This window comes from Oryzias melastigma, linkage group LG5, assembly GCF_002922805.2.
Source record: "Oryzias melastigma strain HK-1 linkage group LG5, ASM292280v2, whole genome shotgun sequence".
In the NCBI taxonomy this organism is placed as follows: Eukaryota; Metazoa; Chordata; class Actinopteri; order Beloniformes; family Adrianichthyidae; genus Oryzias; species Oryzias melastigma.
In genome coordinates this window covers 30,904,106-30,922,095 of record NC_050516.1, presented here as the reverse complement: position 1 = coordinate 30,922,095, position 17,990 = coordinate 30,904,106, and the positions used below count along the sequence as shown (strand labels likewise).

General features: G+C 35.7%; 1 protein-coding gene across 1 annotated transcript in view; it reads right to left on the bottom strand.

Moving 5' to 3' along the window:
• The window catches only part of celsr2 (cadherin, EGF LAG seven-pass G-type receptor 2), a 102,932-nt gene that overhangs the window by 30,000 nt on the left and 54,942 nt on the right, over window positions 1-17,990 (bottom strand). The window contains exons 3-5 of the mRNA XM_024269065.2: window positions 15,871-16,093; window positions 3,267-3,382; window positions 3,101-3,189 (exon numbers count right to left, since the gene is read on the bottom strand). Of these exons, the coding sequence (XP_024124833.1) occupies window positions 3,101-3,189; window positions 3,267-3,382; window positions 15,871-16,093 (428 nt within the window). The remainder of the gene's footprint in view (window positions 1-3,100; window positions 3,190-3,266; window positions 3,383-15,870; window positions 16,094-17,990) is intronic.

Here is a 17,990-nt window from a genome sequence, read left to right as displayed (position 1 = left end):
TCACCTGTGATAATGCTATTGTGAATGCTTTTGCTGAAATAGTCGCTGAAGATGCTGAAAATGGTCACTTTTTGGTGAAAATGGTGACACAATTTGGTTTAATTGCTGAAGGGATTTGCTGAAAATGCAAAAGCTAATTCACAAAATGTTTAATTGGCTAAAAGACTGAAAATTTAGTTAAAGATCTATAAAAGAGCGCTGAAGCTGACCTAAATTTCTGAAAAATTTGTAGTAAAATTGCTTAAAAAATCCCAAATACATGCCACTTTTTCAAAAATATTTAGTGACACTTAAATATAAGCTAAGATCCAAATTAGCCCAAAAAACTTTGGCAGATGCTAAATTAGCCAAAAAATCTAGCACATTGCTTAAATACTAACTAAACTCCAAAAAAGTCTAAATTTCTCAGTAAACTAAATTAGTCAAAAACATTAGCGTGTTGCTTAAATAGAAGCTAAACTCTAAATCAGCCTATAAAACCTAGTAGATAACAAATTAGCCAAAAACGTTAGCATGTTGCTAAAATAGAAGCTAAACTCTAAATTAGCCTAAAAAACCCAGTAAATAACAAATTAGCCAAAAACGTTAGCATGTTGCTAAAATAGAAGCTAAACTCTAAATCAGCCTATAAAACCTCAGTAGATAACAAATTAGCCAAAAATGTTAGCATGTTGCTAAAATAGAAGCTAAACTCTAAATTAGCCTAAAAAACCTAGTAGATAACAAATTAGCCAAAAATATTAGCATGTTGCTAAAGCAGAAGCTAAACTCTAAATCAGCCTATAAAACCTCAGAAGATAGCAAATTAGTCAAAAACGTTAGCATGTTGCTAAAATAGAAGCTAAACTCAAAATTGGCCTATAAAACCTCAATAGATAACAAATTAGCCAAAAATGTTAGCATGCCTCTAAAATATAAAAAAAAACTCAATTTAAAAATATAATTATTATAAAGATGAAAACATAGCCCATGAATATATTTAAAGGTTTGTTGCTAATCTGTTCAAAATGTTGATAGACTTTCTCATACATTTACTTCTGGCATATTTTGCTCAGTATTTCAAAAAAATATGTCCTAAACGAGCTGAACGTTTTGATTCTAAGATCGTTGAAATCGCTGAAAGTGTGTTTTTACAAGCACAAAAAACGTCCGGAAAGTAGCAGGAGGATCACTATTGAGTGAATGCTCACTAACCATTCACTTAATTAATCTTCAAACCAATCCTTGTGATCAATAATCATAGTCAGATATGACATGATCAAAAAAGAAAATTTACGAGACTTCAATGCGTGAAACCCAACAAGATTCTCCTCCTCATCACTTGTGCTGGCTAAAATCTGGCACGGTCAAGTCATCATACTCGCTGAATAGAAAATCTGCACTGCAGGGGGGTTGCCTGGCAACACCTTTCTGATGCAAAGTGACTTCCTCAATGGACAAAAATGTGACATCCTGACTGTGTGTTGGTTCAGGCTGGGAAAATACTGAGAGGACACAGACAACAGCTCCACACATTCCTGCTCTGATTGAGCTGTCGACGTGTTCCTGCAGAGAAATTAAACATATTTATTCTGATCCGGCTCTTCCCATTGTGCGGCCTCCATTCAGGCCTTCCCTGTCCCGCTCTGTCTGCGTCCCCCTCTGTCATACTCTAGCGGTTGTGCTGGCTCTCCTCCAGATCAGCCAGTCATCAACAATGAGTGTCTGCACAGCAGTAGAAACACTAAAGACTACTTTATTGTCCTTTAATTTTCCTAAAATTCCTGAAGGAAGAGCAACAGCTAATTTTGCTTGTATGTCACGGAAAAAAGTAACCAGTTCATACCTGAAAAAAGCACCTGAACTCCAATGAAAACGGTGTATTTAACATAATCTTGTGGCATTTCTCTGTTGATGGAGGACACATATGAAGAAAATTAAGTTTAAAATAGTAATTCGTTATTATAATTGTGGTAAATCAGGAAAAATGCTTGAAAAAGATATTGTTTGGGATGTAGAAAATACGCTGGAGGGCAAATTTCGATTGAACTACTGCCACTCTGCAGAAACTATGTCCTAGAAAACGACAGAGGTTTTTAGATCTTACCTAAAAACAGCATAAGTGTGATTCACGGATCACTGGGAACACTTTTATAAAAGACCAGAAAATAATCGGAGTGAGACTTAAAAGGTAAAACAGCTTAATCACGATCATACACAAATTTAGCAATAAAAACTGTTTTCTTTAAAAAAAATTAAACTTGAGCCAGAAAACTGCACAGTAAAAGTTGGTTCGAATTTCCACCTTAAATAAACTCATTTGAGTCGTTCACTGAAAAGATGGCACTCATGAAACTGTTGTTATGGTGATGGACCGTGGCTCCACAGGGCTTTGAACTGGAACCCTCAAAGAAGTGATTCTCTGACATTATCATCAGATATTTTTTTAGATGAATTAATGGCAAAAGCTTCAGATAACTCAAAATGAGCGTCAGCGTCTTCAGGTGTGGTTTACCTGTTTGTTCACACCTGCTTTCCTTCATCGAACTGCTTCACTCCTGCATCACATTTGATGATTAATGTACAATTTTATCTTTTTTTTATTATTATGAATTTTACTGAAGATCCTTGTTTTGTCTCCACTTTGCATTTGTTAAAGAAATCATTAATTGTGTTTAAATAAAGCTTTAAATCTCCAGGTGAACATGGTTTCACTTTTATAAGGAGACAGGAGCCATTAGATTAGATCAACTTCCTACTAAACCTTTTGGTTTCAGTAAATTTAAAAAAACATTTTTTTTGGTATACTTTGAAGCAACAATTTATTTGATTTAGTTTTTAATGTTTTGATAGTTTTAAAAACATATATTTAAAAACACTCTCTATTACATTCCAGAAATATATTTGTTTATGTTTTGATTCATTAAAATTCATGAAAAAATAAAAAATAAAAATGTTAAGTTATATGAATACCTCTAGTATATTTATTGTAAATATGTATTATTTTAAGTTGGAATTTGTTGTATCATGTGTTTGCAATTGTTAAATAAAGTTTAAAAAGCTCCTGCTGAGACATCTTTCAGAAAAAGGATTTAAAAACAGATGAGTCCGCTCCACTCACTTTGTTGTAGTAGTGAACCTCCACCACGTGCCACTGACCATCGCTGACTCCCCCGCTGACGAACGGAGATACTGTGGTCTTGGTTTCTCCTAGAATCAAATCCAGGATTAAGTTTGGGATGAAAAGGCGATAAAAAGTCAATCTGGGATGTTAGAGAGCTCCGTACCTGCAGAGAAGGTGAGCTGAATCTGCTCATTGATGATTTCCATGGCGATGAAGTCGTGTTTCTCGTTGAATCGGCCGTTGTAGAGCAGCAATCCGTTTGGCTCTTTGGTGGCAAAACTAAAATAAAAAAAAGAAGAGTTATAACACATTTTCATTTGCTCTCCATTATCTTTATGATACATGTGAATAAACATGGAGATGAAATACGAGGAATTCAACCTCCAACCCTTTTAGATGTTTAATAATTATTACACATTTCCAAACAACACTGAAAACATGTTTTATTATCTCCTATAAAATAAAAGGTTTTAATGAAACTATTGCAGAATAACACTGTAAGTATTCCATTCAGCAGCACTACAGCTCACTGTGACTTTCTTCCTCTAAAAACTGCTGCTACTATTTTAAATAATGTTGTAATAAATAGTATTGTGTCATTTGTTGACATTTTTAAAAATATAACTCCCGTCTACAAATAACACAGCAGCTGACAGATCCTTTGAAAAAAAAAAAGCACAACGCAGCAGCTCGGTGAGAGGCATTTGTTCTGACCTATTTAACCACATCCACCGTTTCCTCTACGGATTCTGCTCTGGAGGAGATGTAAAGAAAAGAGACAGAGATAGTTGTTATGATTACTCTAAGAACTAATGAGGAATTTATCTTTGCAAAAAATCTGAGTAAATACAAAAATACATTATAAGAGAGACTAGGGCAAAGTCAGTGCAGGGTGGAGGGGTACACTACTGAGAAGGTACCACGCTATATGATAGATTAGAGCAGGGGTCCCTAAACTTTTTCTTGTGAGGGTCATATAACTGTTTTCTTCTCTGATATTGGGTCGGGTCAGTTTGTAGACTGACAGAGAAAGTGTAACAATCACAGCCTGAACATAAACATTTATGGGTTTCAAGAAAGCCACACCAAAGCCAAATTTTAAATAATTAATTTCTGTAATCTTCATAGAAAAAAAATAATGCTAAAACATTTTAAAAACTAGATATATACAATTACCTGCGATAATGCTAGAGTGAATGCTGTAAGCTGAATGTGGCTGCTGAAGATGCTAATGCTAATAGCTGTTGATGCTGAAATTGAAAACTAAAAACGCTGAAGCTGAAAAATATCTAAAATATGAGCAAAATGCCAAATTAGACAAAAAAACTAAACAAAATCCTAAATTAGCCAGAAAAGCTAGCATGTAGCTGAAATATTAGCTAAACTCCAAAATAGCTTAAAAAATAAAAAAAGCCTAAATTAGCCAAAACAGCTAGCATGTAGCTGAAATATTAGCTAAACTCCGAAATAGCCTAAAAAACTGAAAAAAGCCTAAATTAACCAAAACAGCTAGTGTGTAAATATTAGGCTAACTCCAAAACCACCTAAAACATGATTTAAAAAAGCATAAATTAGCTAAAACAGCTAACATGTAGCTGAAACATAAGCTAAATGCTAAATTAGTCCAAAAAGTAGTAAAATGAGGCATTTAGTCAAAACAGACAGCATAAAACAAAAATATTAGCTAAACTCCAAATTAGCCTAAAACTGCAAAAATCCTAAATTAGCCAAAACAGCTATGTAGCTGAAATATTAGCTAAACTCCAAATTAGCCAAAAAAGGTAAAATGTCTAATTTAGCCAAAACAGCCAGCATAAGGCTAAAATATTACAGAAATGCCAAATTAGCCAAACAAGCTGGAAAAAAACTTAAATTAGCCAAAACAGCTAGCATGTTGCTGAAATATTAGCTAAACTCCAAAATAGCCTAAAAAACTGAAAAAAGCCTAAATTAACCGAAACAGCTAGAGTGTAAATATTAGGCTAACTCCAAAACCACCTAAAACATGATTTTAAAAAGCCTAAATTAGCTAAAACAGCTAACATGTAGCTGAAATATAAGCTAAATGCTAAATGAGTCCAAAAAGTAGTAAAATGAGGTATTTAGTCAAAACAGACAGCATAAAACAAAAATATTAGCTAAACTCCAAATTAGCCTAAAACTGCAAAAATCCTAAATTAGCCAAAACAGCTATGTAGCTGAAATATTAGCTAAACTCCAAAACAGCCTAAAAAACAGTAAAAGCCTAAATTAACCAAAACAGCTAGTGTCTAAATATTAGGCTAACTCCAAACCACCTAAAAATGATTTAAAAAAGCTTAAATTAAATAACAGCTAGCATGTAGCTGAAATATTAGCTAAACTCCAAAATAGCCTAAAAAATAATTAAGTAAGTGCCAAAACAGTTAAAAAAGCTAGCATTAAAAAGAGTTGAATATTTTAATACCTGTAAGAGCTGAAGAACTATAAGTGTTAGAAAAATGTATGGAAGAAAAATAATAATAATGATAAAGAAACACTGCAGAAGGATGGGATAAAAAGTCCCGTGTGTGTGGGTCTCGACACGTGGAGGCCTGATCCGGCCCGCGGGCCGTAGTTTGGGGATCCCTGGTTTAGAGTAAACAGGAGAAGACCAGCATACACATATTTGTCTTCATGAAGCTAAGAACAGACAGATGGAACCGCTCCGGTCCTGATGGTGAATCCTGGATCCACCGAACTGGAAGATCTCAAAGATGCTGTACAGTGTTGGAATAAAGAGGCAGAGAGCGGGGCAAAAACCTCCTCCACCTGTCAGCTGTGGTTGTACATCTGATCCAGTGGAAATAGGTCACTGGGATGTTTGAAAAATAAAGAAATAAAAAAACTCCACACTCTAACGGGCAGATTTATTCACCCTACAGGGGATCCAGCAATGAGCCTCCTGCGCTCAACTGAGAAAAAGCACGTGTGGTTTCCTGGCATCTGTATTTTCTGGTCAGTTACCCCGCCAAATTACAGAAGCCCCAGAAGAGCTCATTAATTTCTCTTTTTTTAAAAGGTCACGCTGTGACTGACTCCTCCTCATGAGGAGGTTCATGGCAGACTGATCATGTCGTTCACACTTCTTTTTTTTATTTTGTAATTATTATTTTTTTGCATGCAAATGACAAGAGTGAAAAAAATAGAAAATGTTAGCAAAGAGCCCAAAAAAAAACGTCAATAACAAATAATATTTATGATTTCTAATAACGTATTTTGTTGGAAAGGGGAAGAAGCTGAGCTTATTTAACCCTATCTCTTATACGGAAAGAATTCTACTTACGTCAACATCAGACTCTCACCATAAAGTAACAATAAAACCATATTTTGATGTGGTTATCGCTATATTGTTATCTTGTTTACATCATCCCCATCCTGTCTGTACGGTGGCCCTGAAGTTCATATCACACCACCAGATCACCCAAAACAGTGGTCCCCAACCTTTTTGGGGCTGTGGACCGGTCAGCCAGTGTGGAGCTATTCCGCGGCCCGGGGGGGGGGGGCATTAAAAACATTAATCCACTGTGTTATCATGTACAACTTTATTAGCTGGGTCCTCATGACGTCACAACAACAGCTGAACATAACATGACCAACATCGTTTCTACCCCAACACAATGCAAACTTTCTAAAGAAGTTTTTTTTTTGCTCATTTTGCCATCTTGAGATTAAATTTAGCGGGATGTATCATGTGACATGTTGCGGCCTTGACGTGCGTCAAGTGAGGATGTAAATGAGAAAATCCGGTAACTTTTCTAAATAAAACATTTTCAAAAAAATAAGATGATGGAGATTAATTGTTCTTTCTGTGCGCCCCGGTAACAAATGACCCCGGGGGTCGGGGACCACTGCTTTAAATGTAATAATGATCTCGTCAGTCATCTGACATCTGTGCATAATGGAGGATTGATAAAACACATAACGGCTCTCAATTTTGTGTCATGTCAGAAAAGCAAAAGCTTCAAGTGCAACATTTTAACTAAAAAATATTTAATTCCTCCCCCTGCACGTGCTTAGTTGCATGAACCGTGTGACTGCCTCCTTTTCTCCTCATTCCCGAACCAAAAAAAAAAAATCCTCATCCCCGAACCGCCCTCTGCGCACTCGGAAATGTGTATCTGAATGGACGAGCATGTTTGAGCATTTCTATGACCGTTCTAAAGATTAGATTTGTTCGGGAAAGTCAGATATCTATGCAAACAGGTATGTGTGTGGGAATCACCTGTTTTCTGTCTGTTCTTCTGTTGCTGGCCTAGGTATGTGACAAAAATTTTCAAATTAGGTTGATTGCTCTGATATATATATCACTGGAAAGGGCTGAAAGAGACCATTCCAACGGTATAAAGATCATTAAGATAGCTCAATGAATAAGAAAGTTATGGCAAGTTAAGTGATCAAAAGTAGGGTATCATTTTATTCCTGAATAAACAGCAAAACAGTGATATTTCTGTGACCAAAAACAAGGATTAGAGTCTTTAAATTGTTGTAACTTTCTCATTTCTTGTCCAATCCACAAAGTTGGAAAGCTAATCAAGTGAACTACAAGAATTAAGTTGATTTAAATTTAGTATTAAATCAATATTAATGTCAATATATCAAATAATCACACAGAAATATGCTCCTGTATGCCTGTACACATTGATTGCAGCCAATCAGCTTGCTAGATTCGGTCACGTGACCTCCCGTTCCAGCATTCAATTCTTCGGCACGGAGGCTTGCGAATTAAAAAACAGTATCTGCTAATTGTTTTTTCTCATGAACATTACAGGAGATGTAGAATAAATCAAATATAGTAGATGTGCTCGCATGTAAACTATCCACCGATTTAGTTACACTCGTTCTAAGAGGGAGAGAACGCTGCAGCCTCGCGCGCAGGCTGAAAAGCAGGTCTGGCAGAAAGTTCCGGCGCCGGAGCTACACTTACGCGCGTGCCCTATTCCCAGCCATTCACGGAGAAAGGTTCCACATGCAGATTTTCTCGTGTGACACGCCGCTGGACTGCTTTAAGCGCTCAGTATAATCGAGAGAATCCGGTTGATTTTCAAAATAAAAGATTTCTGACTCAAAAAAAAAAAAAAAAAAAAAAAAGTCCCTAAATTCTTCCGCGGCCCGGTGGCAATGGGTCTGCGGCCCGGTACCGGGGGACCACTGACCCAAAACATGTTAAAGATCAGAAAACTCACAATCGTGTCACACTTTTAGGATTTTTCGGATCAGTAACAATTAAAAAATAATGAGATAAAAACCTGAAATTACTCTTTTGAAACGTTTCAAAAAACAAAGCTTAAATATACTCTCCAGTGAGTCTTTTATTCTTACACTCTGGGCTCACCAGCGCCCTCTGCCGCGTGGCATGCGTACTGCGGTGCGGCCGCAGCTAGTGCGTTTTTAAAGCACATTTTTAGCGGATAAAAACACTAAATGAGTCACAAACTGGCATCAATGTAATCAGACAGAAGGTGAGAGATTAGCAAATTAGGTCTTTTTAAAATAAAGCGTCTTTTATGACGATTGAAAGACCGAAACAATACAGTGCATGCGTCTGCTGCAGCTACAGTCAGTGTGTGAGACGCTGGTGAGGCTACAGCTGAAGAGGAAACTCGTAAATTCGCTGCTTGTTTTTACTGAACGTTGAAAACAGAAAACAGGATTGTAAATCAATAAAAGTTCTGTCCATGAAGCTCTTCACTTCCTCATTTGAGCCATGCGGCTGGACATTACCCACAATGCTTTATGTCGCAGTGGTGAAGATTTATGCTAGTGAGACACAGAGCTATCATAATCAGGGGGGGATCAGGGGCGGAGCACCAAAAGCCACGCCCCCTCAGAGGAGATTTTGGAAACAGATGCTTCAGATCAACATGAAAAATGTCTTTTTAAGATATTTAGGTTTTTGGATTTTGGTTAAAAACTTCATAATCATAATTAAAACCCTACTGGGAATGTTTTTTTTTAATAAAAGGCGGACTTCTTTAAAGGTTGCAGACCCCTGAATTAGGTCATGGGTTGTGTCCAAATCCCCCCAACCCCTAACTACTAAAAAACTATATATTGTGCTAGATTTTAAAGATAATTCAGACACGATTCTCTCTACTTTTCTTTCGTTTTTCTAAAAACCAGATATGACGTCACTGATTTCACAAGGTGAAAATCAAATAAAAACGATCATTTCACGACGTTTATCTATGACTCCACTGTGTTCTGATGGTGAAAATGTGGATGGTTTATTCAAATATTACAATTAAACACGTTTTTTGTTTGAAATTGTTTGACCGCAATGCATTGTGGTCTATATCCACTAATCTAGTGACTTTGATGTAAGCTAGTTTTTCGCAAAGACTTCTGGGAAATTTTCAATGCTCTCGATTTTGGAATTAGTAGATTTGGACAGCACTAACAATGAATGTACTATATAATAATTAGGGGGGGGATTTGGACAGAACCATGGAGTTTTAATATTTCCATCATTTCATTTTTATGCTCTAAAAATCAGGTTTTATGTATAATACAGACTATTGAAATATGTATATGTGATGTAGTGAAGTTTGATAGTTATTCCCCCATAATTCAGCACAATATGTGACTTACTGGAGTACATGTGAGCAGTATAACACATCTCAATCATTATATTCCACATCTAAGTCCTCTGAAACCAGACAGCAGCCTCATCTTCCAGTCGCCGTGCTCTTTGCTTCTGCAGCATTCTCAAACTAAAGAGCAGCCGGGGGGCACGGCAACACTGACCCGCTTCTTCAGAAAGAAAAACATTATCTTGACCTGGGATGAAAGAGGATGCCGATGCTTCGGCAGATGATAATGGTGCAGAGAGCACAGACAGGGCGCCGGCGTTACACATATACAGCAAAAAGCACAAAACGCCAAGGAGCATCAGCGTCCAGGGTCTCCTCAGCATCCCCCCCCCACCCAGTCTTTGACGTATCGATTTAAAAGGATGCTCGACAATGTCCCCCGAGCCCCCTGAACTGTGAGGGTAATCAGCCAGAACTAAAGAGTGACTTCACTGGCATGGCTGCGTGTCACATTAGGCAGCCATCAGTTAAAATAACAACCAGTCCGCCGTATGTGGAGACCCTTGTCACGCTATGATAACATGCTGAAATGTGTAGGATGTGTGCGGTGAGACGGAACGATCCATCACAGGAGGGGAACTGTACATCAGGTGAAGCCCGTCAGCCGCTCCAACACGGGAATTCATTCCACTTTCGTTTATGTATGACTGTCAAAATAAGAGCTCGGGTTTTTGTTTTTCTTTTACTTTGTCAGTTATTTTAAAATCACTTTGGTAAAATTGTCATCATTACAGAGTTTGAGCTGATGGAAATGATTTCCAGACTGTGACAAATGACAAAAAATGAATCAAAATGTCCAGAAAAGACCAGACCAGCCATCTTTAACACATCTTCAGCCTCTCAGACTGAGGAAAAACGTTACAGTTTATCAAGAAATTCTTCAAATTTCACTTAACTGACGAGGATAAACGTGTGATAAACAAACACACACTTTAATTAAATAAGAAGGAATACAATATTTTACATTTAAAACATAAATATACGCCGTCATTGATGTAAAAGCTTTGTCATAAATTTAAAAATAATTGTATATTTAAGTTTAACTTTCATTTAATGTTGAATTTTTCTATTTTTTTCCTACATGAATATTTGGAATATTGGAATAAAAATAAACCAAACCTAAACATTGTTTGCACTACAATAGATTTAAAATCTTAACTAACTTTATCTCTTAACAGCTTTCCAATATTTTCTCAAAGTCAGTACAATTAAGAATTTCGTCTAATTAGAAGCTAGAAATAAGGAAATGAATATTAAAATGAATCAAAATCTCTTGACAAAAACAACATTTTATTTAAGACTCAAAAAAAACGTCTTGACATATTAAACACTATTTTATTTACATTTTTCAATTATTAAATTGTATTTATTTTCTAAAGGTAGTAAAAAGCATTTCTGGTTCAGTTTTGAGGATTTAATTTTAAAGTTCAATAAATGTTAGACTGACATTCATTTTTATTATTTTGGAAATATATTTTGGAAAATTTAAGTGCTAGTTTTAGACTTTATGAGGTTTTTTTTAAGATGTCTGAAAATGTACTAAGAAAAAAAAATCATTTTGTTCACATTTCGTTCTAAAATGAGTCATTTCCACTTATTACACTATTTTATTTGTCACTGTAATCAAAATAAGCCAAGATTAGGTACACATATACGGAGTGCCTAAAGGGACATTGAAGTAAGAAAAAAAGTTTTTTCTAAAACAAAAAAAACAAAAAATTCTGGCTACTATCTGGTGCGACACTACATGATAGCTGAAATTTTTTTTAAAGTATATTTTTTTTTACTTTGATGTCCCTTTGGGGGCTCCGTACATACAAACTTAAACAATACAAAACGTATTGAGCTGTACATCTTTTATTTTAAACTTTAGTTTTTCTAGCTTTTTTTCTTTTTAAATACATTTGTGGAACTCCTTGTTTCTAGATTTTGACATTTTATTATAAGATTTCCTGCTAAGTAAAAATGACTGCTGCATGGACGATAATTTTACGACTTTATTCTTAGTGTTCTTCTCTTGTGTCTGCTCTACCTCTGTATGCAGACAGGAAAATGACATTTCTATCAACACTGAAGAAAACAGTTTCAAACAAAGAACTTTTTGTGGAAGCAAAATGCAGAGAAACTAGAGACAGATGGATGAAAACTCTGTCAATAAATCCCCTATAACCTGACTTTAAAACTCAATAGCTGAAGTCAAACTTGATAAATGTAAAGAAACCGGACAAAGGGAGAACCTAAAGGTGATGCTTCAGAAGTTTGAACAAGAGAAACCAAAGATCAGCTTCTGTGGGGGGTGGGGGGTGTGACTGAATAGAAGCAGCTGAGTAATGATTTATTTAACTCAGGTGTGACGGAGAGCAGACCTGAAAGTCAAACTACTAACAAGTACAAACTACCAAAGTGAGCGCATCCATCGGGTTCACTGTCGCTTTAAGCAGAACTTCCTCCTGGAGCTCCAGAAGCCGTTCTGAGCGAAACCGAGTCGCAGCCGGAGCTTTTTTATATAACAGACGGCCTTTGTGAGCGAGGGAAACCGGATCGGTGCGGGATCAGGTTCTAGAGCGGAGAGCTGACCTCACCTGAACACAGCTGTCAGTAGTAACACCTTTTACCTCAAACCCGCCTGTGAAATGAAGGCTGCCGATAACTGGTCCGAGCAGTTCCTCATCAAAAAGAGCCATTCGAGAAGCCTTCATTGACGGCTTCGGTTCATAGAGTTTACAAAGAGGATTTTATTTCACTGGAAGCATTTGAGGGATTAACCGCGCATATTAGGTAACAAGCTTCACAGTGGAAAAAGGAGGGAAATTTAAAGACAATAAACTTTATATTTTAACGGTGACGAGTCAACATAGTGATGAATATTTTGCAGTTGTAACTTGGTGTTTATTCAAGTCATTTACGGAGTGATTTTGGTGCCACCATATTGTGAACAAATGTTACAGGTTTGGGATCAAAATTTCCCAAATTGTAAACAAAATGTTAATTTTAATCTAAAAATTTTGACTTTTGTTTCACAATAAGGCGGCACAAAAATTATTCCATAAAAACATTTGTGTTGCAAACGCAAAAAAAAAATGTTTTAAAGCAAATATTTAATATTTTCATTTGTTAATTATGGAGATTTATTCTTAAAATTTTACATTTTGGTTGAAACTTGGAAAATTTGATCTTGAAACTGTGAGTTTTGATCTCTGTATGGCGGCACAAAAATCCTTCCATTAAAACATTTGCCTTGCAAAGGCACAACATATTTTTTAAAGCAAAAATATGTGATATTTTCATTTGCAAATTATAACATTTTATTATTAAAACGTTTCATTTTGGTTGCAATTTGAAAAAAATGTATCCTAAAAAATGAGTTTTGTTGCCAATATGGTAGCACAAGAATCACTCTATAAAAACATTTGTGTTGCAAAGGCACAAAACATTTTTTTAAAGCAAATATTTAATATTTTAATGTGCCAATTATGAAGATTTATTCTTAAAACTTTACATTTTGGTTGAAATTTGGGAAATTTTGAACTTAAAACATTGAGTTTTGTTCTCATTATGGAGGCACAAAAATCACTTAATAAAAATATTTTTATCACAAACGCAAATAATATATTTTTTAAGTAAAACAATTTTTTGAAAGCAAATATATTTTCCTATTCAAAATAATCTAAATAATGGGACTTGTTTCCAATAAAGTGGCACAGAAATCCCACAATAAAAATATTTGTGTTGCAAATGAAAAAGAGAAACATTTTAAGCAAAGCAAGTTTTTGAAAACAAATATTTAATGTTTTCATTTGCTAATTAAGAAGTTTTATTCTCAAAACTTTTATATTTTGGTTGGAAAATTTTGGTCTTAAAACTGTGAGTTTTATTCTCAATATGGTGGCACAAAAATCACTCCATAAAAACATTTGTGGTACAAATGTAAAAATATTTTTTTAAAAGCAAATATTTAATATTTTCATTTGCAAATTTTGAAGTTTTATTTATAAAACTTTATATTTTGTTTGCAATTCAGGACATTTTGATCCTAAAACTTTGACTTTTTTGTGCAATATGGTGGCACAAAAATCACTCCATAGGTTTAAGTTTTGCTTAAGCAAACAAAATCTGTTGCCTAACATGCCAGTGCAGTAATCTTTGGTGCAGTCGAAGCACAAATGTGTCCTTGTGAGTGCAGAAATTATTTGTAAAAAAAAAAGATTTATTTTAGACAACCTTCACAAAGACACAACATAAAAATCACATAGTGACTTTAATGGCTGTTATTATCAGGCCTCAGCAGAGCGTCTCGATAAGCTGGATCAGGTGTGTTTTAGAAAGATAACAGAAAAAAAACGTAGGAATATAAGTAGAGTTTGGAGAATTAGGATTAAACAGTCCCTAAGGTTAACCTGACAGGACAGACTAGAGCTCATTTTTATGTTTTATATAGAAAGATTAAATTGTTAAGTATGGTGGCAAACGGCCTGAATCTCTTTAATAACACCACTTTCTGAATAAAATAACTCATTCGGAAAATAATCTACAACGTCTATAATCTACAGCATCCTCTGTATTTCTTTAGTGGCGCAAAAACATTTCATTATGGCATAAAGGCTAATAGTTCTCTGAGATTTTATGCTAGCTTATTATTAGCTTCCGCTAGTAAGTTAGCATAAAATCAACAATCAGAAGCAAAGTTGTGTTTAACTGTCAAAATTTAAGGAAAACACACTCGCAAACTAAATTATTAACTCAGATTTTTGTGTCGTAGATACATTTAGAGTCAATAAAACAATAAATTATCTTTCTACTATGCAAAGCTAAGCTAATGGCTTTGAGTTAAGGCTAAACAGGAAGTACCTGCCAAAATTACTCCTTTGGAGAACAAACTATGTCTTCTGATTTTTTTTTTTTCGAGGCATAAAACAACATTTCTTTATTCCATTAAAGGTAAACTAACTGAGCTTTTAAGCTAACTTACTAGCTTCCGTTAGTAGCCTAGGTTAGCATAAAATCAACAACCAGTAGCAGTGGCAAAGTTGTGTTTTACTGTCAAAACTTAATGAAAACACACTATTAACTTACATTTTTATGTGGTAAATAGATCTAAAAAGTGGAGGTGCTCAGATGGAGTCAAATGAAACAATACATTCACTTTTGACTATGTAGGCTAAGTTATTAGCTTTGAGCTAATGCTACATTTGGGCGCAAAAAATATTAAAACTGCTTTTAAGCAGTTGACGTACTTATGAAGATCTTCAAACTTGTGTGAGTTTCTGTAAATATGTAAGACTTGAAAGCTGGTTTAAACACCCATTCCAATGAAAACGGTGTTTAGTGTTGATTTTTAGAATGTTCTTTTCTGACGATGGAATTTAATGTGATTCAAGTTGATACTTTTATTTTCATTGTTTTAATGCCTGGAAGTTCATGTGAAAAAGTGTGTGATTGTAAATGAGTGAAGTTAAGAGTTTTTATTTTTCTTGTTTAAATAAAGATACAAAAAAATATAGAAAAAATAAATATTAAAAAATGACACAATTTAAAGACCTACTTCAAAGAAATTAGAGTTTTTGGGTTTTTTTTTTACATGTTTTCTGATGATAGATAACATATTTATGGAGAATTAACCCTAAAATTGCATTTCTTCTGGGGAGGGTAGCCTAAATACTAAAATAAAAACGTGTAATAATGATGATAACGGATGACAGCTCCTCCTTGATGGTAAAGACTGCTGAAATAGGTCAAGCGCACTGCCATAACTCAAAGTGACGACTGATACAGTGACTCCAGTAACATCTGACTCCATTACCGCCTCACATCGTGCAGACTTCTTTCAAAAATAGACTAACAGGCTGTCCCTCTTCCTTTTGCTTGATTTGATGCCCACACCTCCACATAAAGAGCAATAAGCTGGTTGGGTGTTTTCACAGCACAGGTGCTTCAGTCTGATTGTAAAGTGGCTTTTTTTTAAATGGCTGCTGTTAAGTGATTCCATTACTGCCTTTTATCAAAGTTGTTGCTGCATAAATGTTAGCACAAAGTGAAGGCTTTGAGAGACTGCTGCGGTAAACGTGTGGGTGGTTGAAGCATGAATCACAGATTCCTAAAGAAGCGACAGAGCACGGGAGCAGGTGATGAGAGCTGCAGGGAGGCAGAGGTGCTTACGTGAGGGAGAGTGTGAAGTGGAAGCGCTGGCGGAGACCCTTGAAGGTCAGGAAGGAATGCGGAGGGAAGTTGCGAGTGGTCATTTCGCAGTAGGGTCTCTCGTAGCTGCCCGCCGGACACTCGCACTTGAACCCGCCGACCAGCAGGTTGACGCAGGTGCCTCCGTTCTTACAGACTCCCGGAGCACAGCGGCCGGAGCGCGACGACAGCTCACAACGCTCACCTTCAAAGGCAGACAAGAGCAGATACATGAACATTACTCACCAGGGCTGAATTCTGTTTCCGCACATATAAACCTTTTGACTTTGGTGGCAGGACAAATGCTTCAGGAGTAGTGCTGCCACAAACGATTATTTTAATAATCGACTAATCACTGAATATTTTTTCTGATTAGTCGACTAATCGGATCATGCACAAAGTGGATGTAATAAACACATCATTAGCTTTAAACTAACTAAAAACTAGACATATAGAATTACCTGTGATAATCCTAGTGTGGATGCTGTAAGATGAGTTTGGCCGCTGAAGATGCTAGTGACTGATGATAGCTGAAGATGTTGAAATTGATAGCTTAAAATGTTGAAGTTTATAGCTGAAATCACTAAAGCTAATAGCTGAAAACATTGAAGCTGATAGCTAGCTAAAATATTATTTAAATGCCAAATTAGCCTACAAAAATGACAACAAAAACCTAAGTTAGCCTAAACAGTTAGCATGTAGCTGAAATATTAACCAAATTCCAAAACAGTTAAAAAACAATAACAAAAAAAAAGCCTATGGCCAAAAACAGCTGGCGTCCAGCTAAAATAACTCCAAAATAGCCTAAAAATACAACAACAAAAAAGCCTAAATTAGCCCAAACTGCTAACATGTAGCTAAAATATTAGCTAAACTCCAAATAGCCTAAAAAACAAAAAGCCTAAATTATACAAAACAGCTAGCAAGAAGCTGAAAATTAGCAAAACTGCAAAAATAACCTAAAAAACAACTACAAAAAAGCCGAAATTAGCCCAAACAGCTAGCATGTAGCTAAAATATAAGCTAAACTCCCAACTAGCCTAAAAAAACCCCAAAAAATCCAAAATAAGCCAAAATAGCTAGTTTGCAGCTGAAATATTAGCTAAACTCCAAAATAGCCTACAAAACAAAAAGCCTAAATTATACAAAACAGCTAGCAAGTAGCTGAAAATTAGCAAAACTGCAAAACTAACCTAAAAAAACAACTACAAAAAAGCTTAAATTAGTCAAAACAGCTAGCATGTAGCTGAAAATTAGCAAAACTGCAAAACTAACCTAAAAAAACAACTACAAAAAAGCCTAAATTAGTCAAAACAGCTAGCATGTAGCTGGAATATTAGTTAAACTCAAAAATAGCCTAAACAACAGCAACAAAAAAGCTTAAGTTAGCCAAAACAGCTAGCATGCAGCTGAAATATTAGCTAAACTCAAAAATACCTCAAAAAATAAAAAGGGCTAAATTAGCCAAATGCAACTGAAATATTAGCTAAGCTCCAAAATAGCCAAAAAAGCAAAAAAAATTCCCAAATTAGCCAAACAGCTAGCATGCAGCTGAAAAATTAGCTAAACTACAAATTAGTCTAAAAATCCCTATTAAATGCCAAAATAGTCCAAAAAGCTAGCATAGTGCCGTTATAAATTTCAGCTTTACTAAACTCTGACTCCATATAATATAAATTAACGACTAATTGACAATCAAATTAGTCATTGACTATTTTAATTGTCGATTAGCCGTCGATTATTCAACTCATCGTCGCAGTTCCTGTTTTCAGGAGTAACGAGAACATCAGAAACGTTTGACAGGGAGCATGAGAGCTTATCTGCGTTCAAACGATAGAAGCAGTGTTTTCTGTTCAGCCGTGTCTGCAGATTGAATCTTTCTCTCTGCTCGGTTGCACCCAGCAGGACTCCCTTTGAGAGCGCGGCTGCAGTTAAAGCTCGATTCATATTCAGTGGAACAACACCAGGGCTCAGAGGCAGTGAGCTGGAAATGCTGCTGCTTTCAGGCTCTGTAGACCAAAAGGCTGCAGGACGTGGCGGCTCATGATGATTATTCTGGACTTTCTCACACAGCCTGTCTCCTCACTGACACAACATCAGAA